General features: G+C 47.1%; 1 protein-coding gene across 1 annotated transcript in view; it reads left to right on the top strand.

Annotated features, from left to right (window-relative positions):
- Nucleotides 1–618: 618 nt before the first annotated feature.
- LOC112078142 (voltage-dependent T-type calcium channel subunit alpha-1G-like) overlaps nt 619–6557 on the top strand; it is a gene marked incomplete at its 3' end in the record, with an annotated part of 22046 nt that continues 16107 nt past the window's right edge. Inside the window, exons 1-3 of the mRNA XM_024144463.1 lie at nt 619–635; nt 3588–3666; nt 4498–4914. Coding sequence (XP_024000231.1) covers nt 619–635; nt 3588–3666; nt 4498–4914 — 513 coding nt within the window. The remainder of the gene's footprint in view (nt 636–3587; nt 3667–4497; nt 4915–6557) is intronic.

The raw sequence follows: 6557 nt of genomic DNA on the forward strand, positions 1-6557 counted from the left end.
GAGGTAGAGAGGAGGTAGAGAGGAGGTAGAGAAGCTCATCTGTTCAGTCTGACTGTAATGAAAGATCTAGGGTTCAAGTCCTTGGTTGATTATTGTCACACAGGAACCTAACACTGCCCAAATTGTGTGTGTGTTGTAGAGCCTGCTCCTCTGGATTATTTGTCAACTTCAAACATACTTTTCTTTCATTAATGTTGTGGCGTCTCCACTGTTACCAATTAACCCACCTCCTCCTCCTACCTCCTCTCCTCCTCCTCCTCCTCTCCTCCTCCCTCACTCCTTCCTGCTCTCCTCCTCCCTCTCTCCTGTCAGTCACATCATCACAGAGCCAACTCCATTAGTATTCAGCATATGTTTTACTACAGTTATCCCAAAATGTATTATGTATGTGTGTGTGTGTGTGTGTGTGGTGTGTGTGTGTGTGTGTGGTGTGTGTGTGTGTGTGTGTGTGTGTGTGTGTGTGTGTGTGTGTGTGTGTGTGTGTGTGTGTGTGTGTGTGTGTGTGTAATGTGTGTATGTGTGTGTGTGTGTGTGTGTGTGTGTGTGTGTGTGTGTGTGTGTGTCGTCAGTGCTGAAGTACTGAAGATGGCAGTGGGATGAGCGTTGCTGGACACGGTCATGCAGGCCCTGCTCAGGTAAGTAAGTAGAAGTACTAGTAGATAAAGTAGGAAGAAGTACTAGGGCAGTAGATATAGTAGTAGAAGTACCAGGTATAGAAGTACTAGGCAGTAGAAGTACTAGGTGAGTAGAAGTTACAGACAGTAGAAGTACAGGTAGTAGAAGTATAGTAGTAGAAGTACTAGGTTAGTAGAAGTACTAGCAGTAGACAGTAAACAGGTAGTAGAAGTACTAGGGTGTAGAGTACTAAGATAGATAGAAGAGATACTAGGTAGTAGAATATAGTAGTAAGAAGTACTAGGCAGTAGAAGTACTAGGCAGTAGATACTAAGGTAGTAGAAGTACTAGGCAGTAGAAGTACTAGGTAGTAGAAATACTAGGCAGTAGAAATACCAGTAGTAGAAGTACTAGGTACTAGGTAGTAGAAGTACCAGGTAGTAGAAGTACTAGGTAGTAGAAAGTACTAGCCAAAAGATAAAAGTACTAAAACCAGATGACTATGTATGTTCTTCCTCTCTAAGACATTTGTGACAGCCACATTTAGCCTTTCCAATTGGTTTATAGCTGAATCAGCCATTTTACTTACGCCCATCAGATTCAATTACTAATCTTCTTCACCTTCTACTATAATATTCATCTCTCTCCATGTTTCTGCCACATGGGTACTCCTGGGGTATTTCCTTCAGATAGGAATCTCTTTACCATACCAACTAATTTATAGGATATTCCAGAATCTTCAACCTGGTCTCAGAGCATTTCATATTATTCTGTACGTAAATCTGTAACACTCAATTTAGTAGGATATGTTGTGTTTCGTATAGTATGTATTCATTTGTGGATGTCCATCACCCATTCCGTATGATATGTTACGAATTACAATTCGTAGGACATGTTACGAATGTAACACATGTACAATATGTTATGAATTCTAGCTAGGTGGCAAGGTGGCTAACGTTAGCTAGCTGGCAATGTAAGCTATGCTTTAGGTTAGGGGTTAGGGTTAAGTTTAGGAGTTTTCTTAAAGGGTTAAGGTTAGGTTAAGGGTTAGTTAAAAGGTTAGGGTTAGGGGAAAGGTTAGCTAACACGCTAAGTATTTTCAACGTAAATTAAAAGTAGTAAGTAGTTGAAAGGTTGCTAATTAGCTAAAATGCTAAATGCGAACTCGCAACCTTTGGGTTGCTACCCATCCACCCCGACCAACCACTCAATTGAGTGTCTCGTCTATRACACTAGGCTGGAATATTCCCTCTACAGTCAACTGTCCCCATGTCTTCATCCTCCCCCACTCCATTTCCCATGTGTCTCTCTGTTTGCACCCGGGGGCCTCGTCTGCATAACCCATACGCTATGGAGATACAGCTGGACCGATTGGCTGGGTGTTTCTAAAGGAGAGATAGGAGGTAGAGAGGAAGGAAGGGGAGTTTTGAAATAGGAGAAAGATAGAGAAGAGACAACGGAATAGAGAGGATGTGAGGAGGGATCCTGCTAGATGTTATCACTGCAATTCTCAGATGAGAGAGAGAGAGAGAGAGAGAGAGAGAGAGAGAGAGAGAGAGAGAGAGAGAGAGAGAGAGAGAGAGAGAAGAGAGAGAGAGAGAGAGAGAGAGAGGAGAGAGAGAGAAGAGAGAGAGAGAGAGAGAGAAGAGAGAAGAATAACAGAGAGAGAGGGAGAGAGAGAGAACACAGAAGAGAGAGAGGGAGAGAGTGAGAACAAACACAGAGAGAGAGGGAGAGAGACACAGAGACAGAGGGAGAGAGACAGAGAAGACACACAGAGAGAGGGAGAGAGACAACAGAGAAGAGAGGGAGAGAGACACGACAGAGCAGAGAGGGAAGAGAGACACAGAGAGAGAGGGAGAGAGAGAGACACAGAGAGAGAGGGGAGAGAGAGAGACAGACAGAGGACAGAGGGAGAGAGACCCAGAGAGTACAACAGAGAGAGAGGGAGAGAGACACAAGAGAGAGGGAGAGAGAGAGACACAGAGAGAGAGGGGAAGAGAGACCACAGAGACAGAGGGGAGAGAGGACAGAGAGACAAAGAGAGGAGGGAGGAGACACAGAAGTACTGTGGGTTTCATGCTGAGCTGCAGGCTACAGTGTTAAAATCCTTAAGAGGATTGTCAGATTTCTTACATTAATTAATAATGATATAACTTAGACATGTTTTGGGTCAGCAGAGATTAGCTTTTGGAGTACATTCTAAAAGCTGTTAAGGCCTTACAGTAGCGTGGCCTACCCTAACTATCTTCTCTAATTGTGCTTACAGTACCGGTACCTGGGCCTAAACCCAATATCTCTGCTAATTGTAGGCTTACAGTACCGTACCTGGGGCCTAAACCCAATATCTCTCTTGCCATTACTCTTTGATCCCTTGTTCCAAAAGCAATGACTTACACTTTGTTTTAGTGTTGCCCGCCTGCTTCTCAATGCAATCTTTCTCTTCTCTTTCCGCTCCTTCCTCTCATCCCTCTTCCCTTTGCTTCTTCCCTATCTCCTCTCTCTCTCATCCCTCCCCCTCTTCTTCATCCCCTCTCTCCTCTCCTCTTCTCTACCTCTCTCCTCTCCTATCATCCATCACCCGCTCTCACTCTCCTCTTACATCCCCTCTCTTCCTCTACCGCTCTTCCTCTCTCTCCTCTCTCCTCTCACTTCTTCTCCTTTCCTCTCCCTACTTTCTCTCCCCTCCCGTTTCTCTCTTCCTCTCTCCTCTCCTCTCTTCTCATGGTTCCTCTCCCCTACTTTCCTCCCGCCCCCGTTTTTCTCTCCTCTCCTCTCCCCCCATTTCTCCTCCTCCCCCAATTTCTCCTCTCCTCTCCTCTCCCTCCTCTTCCTCTCCCTCTCCTCTCATCCCTCTCCTCTCCTCTCCCTCTCTCTCTCCTCTCCTCTCCTCTCCTTCCTCTCCTCCCCCTTCCTCTCCTCTCTCTCTCCTCTCCTCTCCTCTCCTCTCCTCTCCTCTCCTCTCTCTACAGGTGGGGAATCTGGTCTTCCTTCATGGCTGCTCTCTTTATCTTTGCAGGCACTGGGAAGTGGAGTTGTTTGGTGACCTCAGTAAGAACACACACATTGCTCTGGGTGTTAAAAATGTATCTCTGCTGGGGCTGAATCCACATGGTTTTTGCTGTTGTTGTTGAAATTCCTTTCGTTTCTTTATTTAATAGATTTTTAACCAATTGTGGTTTTTAGCGTCCAGATAAAATTAATAATTATTTCACCTGTGGATTACAATTTAATTGGAATGCTCTTTGTTGTTGATGGAACATAAACAGACTTCTGATTTTCACTCTCTCCCTCTCTCTGTCTCTCTTGTCTCTCTCTCTCCTCCTCTCTCTGTACTCTCTCTCCTCTATCCTCCTCTCTCTCTTCTCTCTCTTCTCTCTCTCTCTCTCTTTCTTCTCCCTCTCTCTTCTCTCTCTTCCTCTTCTTCCTCTCTCTCTTCTCTCTCTCATTCTCTCTCTCTCGCTGTCTCTCTCTCTCTCTCTCTCTCTCTTCTCCTCTCTTTCTCTCTCTCTTTTCTCTCTGTCTTTCTCTGTCTTCTCTCCTACTTCTCCTCTCATTTCTCTCTGTCCTGTTCTCTCTCGTCCTCATCTCTCTCTCGTCATCTCTCTCTCTATCTCTCATCTCAGTTTGTGATGAAAGCTGCACCCGTGTGAGGGTTTGGGCGCTACGCTACGTTTAAGAAAAACTTTGGCATGCCTTCTACTGCTGTTTTCAGAGTTTTCCACGGGAGACCAACTGGAAACGGCATTAATTGAAGGTGAGACTGGTCCACCATTTTGGATCAGCTGTTTGTCACCATTCTGGATTGACGGTATACAGTGTCTGTATGTGTTATGTGTCTCTTTCGCCATGTGTTCATCCGTATATGTATGTCTCCTCCAGGACACCCTGCGAGACTGTCAACAGGAGAATGCAGGCACCTGTTACAACACGGTGGTCTCTCCTATCTACTTTGTCTCCTTTGTGCTGACTGCCCAGTTTGTCCTGGTCAACGTGGTCATAGCCGTTCTCATGAAACACCTGGAGGAGAGCAACAAAGAGGCCAAGGAGGAGGCAGAGCTGGAGGCTGAACTACAGCTGGAGCTCCAGCATGGAGGAGGGGGAGGCAGTGGGAGATCACCCCAGCTAAGCCCTCTGGACTTGGGCATGGAGGTGGGCGGACCTGGTGTGTCCCCCTGGAGGTCTCCAGAGAGGGAGATCCAGAGGAGGGCCAGCGTGATGGTGGATTCTCCCCAAGCAGATATCACTACAAGAGACACCAGCTCTGATCCCCTGCTAGTCCTGGAGCCACCGCTGGAGGTGTGTGGGATTTACACCTATTTGTGTGTGTGTGTTAGTTGGGTTTGGAATTCATCCCATCCCTTGTTCAGGGACAAAAAGGAAGCACCAACGAGGAGCTGAAGTAACATCTGCGTTCAGTTTTTATTGTCCATATCTGTCGAGCTTCTGAAGGAGTCTTCCTTACTTCTCTGTCCACCTCTCTGTGTCTCTGTGGTTGGCTGCTCGTAGTGTGTTTGTGTTCAACTGGTCGTGTGTCTGTGTGTCTGTGTGTGCCTCACTAGAGTAGTGCCAGGCATAGATAGGTCACTGTAGTACCATGGGAAAGACAAAACGGCATGCTGTTGACTTGACTGCTAATCTCAGCCAAAAGGTATTTTTATAGTGACTTGAGGTTGAGTTGTGTCCCTCTTTCCTCTCTCTCCTTTCTGTCATCCCTCGCTCTCAGAATCATAGGTGGTTAAGTTCATAGCTGTGGGAAGTACGGGTACTGAGCACCCTTTGAAAAATCACAAGAATAAATAAAAAAATATCCCCAAACTACTTCCCGCAGCTATGGCTAGGCTCCAATTTGTTTCCTATGGGGGAGAGGGGAGTTTTGGAAGTGTTTTACTGCCCCCTTCTGGTCTGGAGAAGGAACCTTCAGTATTTAGGCAGGAGTATAGACTACTTATAGACCAGACCTGATGCATGTCCTGAAGCATGTTCACACACCATGTCTTCTGTCTGTGTTTTAACCTCCTCTTGAAGCTATCGGCTTCCATCACTCCCCTCCTCCGTCTGCTCCCATTTTCACTGTTCATCTTTCTGTCTGTATTTCTTTCTCCTTTCCTCTTTCCCCTCCTTTCGGGAGAGGGGATATGGGCCAAGGAACCCAGGGATTGGAGAGAAAGCGGAGGGAGGGGGTGAGTTAGAGTGTGAGGGGAGGGGGTGTACAGAGATTGAGGCTGAGAGAAAAACTTGAGGCTATTGGGTGTGTGGTTGAACGGGTGGGGCGATTGCGTGAGTGGGTGGGGATTGTGGAGGGGGTGTGATGGTGGCGTGGGTGATTGTGTGAGGCGGGTTCAATGTGCCTTCTTGTGCAGCTGCAGTAGCTTGCTCGGTACGGCATGGGAGCAGTGCATAGTCAGTGAGGAGACTGACCCTGGCAGGTTGTCTATCAGACGTGCAATCTCCCTTGCCATCGCAACGCCTGCATCAACAAGGAGAACTGACGGCAAGCATAGAGCGAGGAAAGGAGAGTGAAGGGTAGAGAGTAAGTGATATAGGAGTGAGTGAGTAGTGAGTGGAGTGAGTGAGTGAGTGAGTCGAGTGGCAGTGGAGTGAAGTGAGTGACGTGGAGTGAGTGAGAGGGCGAGCAGTGAGAGAGAGAGGGGCAGAGAGTGTGAGATGAGAGAGGCAGAGAGTAGAGGATCTGAGAAGGTGAGAGAGGCGAAAGGCAGGTGAGGAGGCGCCAGAGAAGAGAGTGTGTAGAGAGAGAGAGAGAAAGAGAGGAAGAAGGAGATAGCTCTCAGAAAGAAGACGGAGAGAGAAGGATGGAGAGAGAGAAGAGAGCAGAGGAGAGAGACGAGAGAAGAGGACGAGAGAGAGAGAGGAGAGAGAGAGAGAGAGAGAGAGAAGAGAGAGAAGAGAGAGAGAGAGAGAGATAAAGAGGAGTGCGAGAT

Source organism: Salvelinus sp. IW2-2015, unplaced genomic scaffold (assembly GCF_002910315.2).
Source record: "Salvelinus sp. IW2-2015 unplaced genomic scaffold, ASM291031v2 Un_scaffold5307, whole genome shotgun sequence".
Classification (NCBI taxonomy): Eukaryota; Metazoa; Chordata; class Actinopteri; order Salmoniformes; family Salmonidae; genus Salvelinus; species Salvelinus sp. IW2-2015.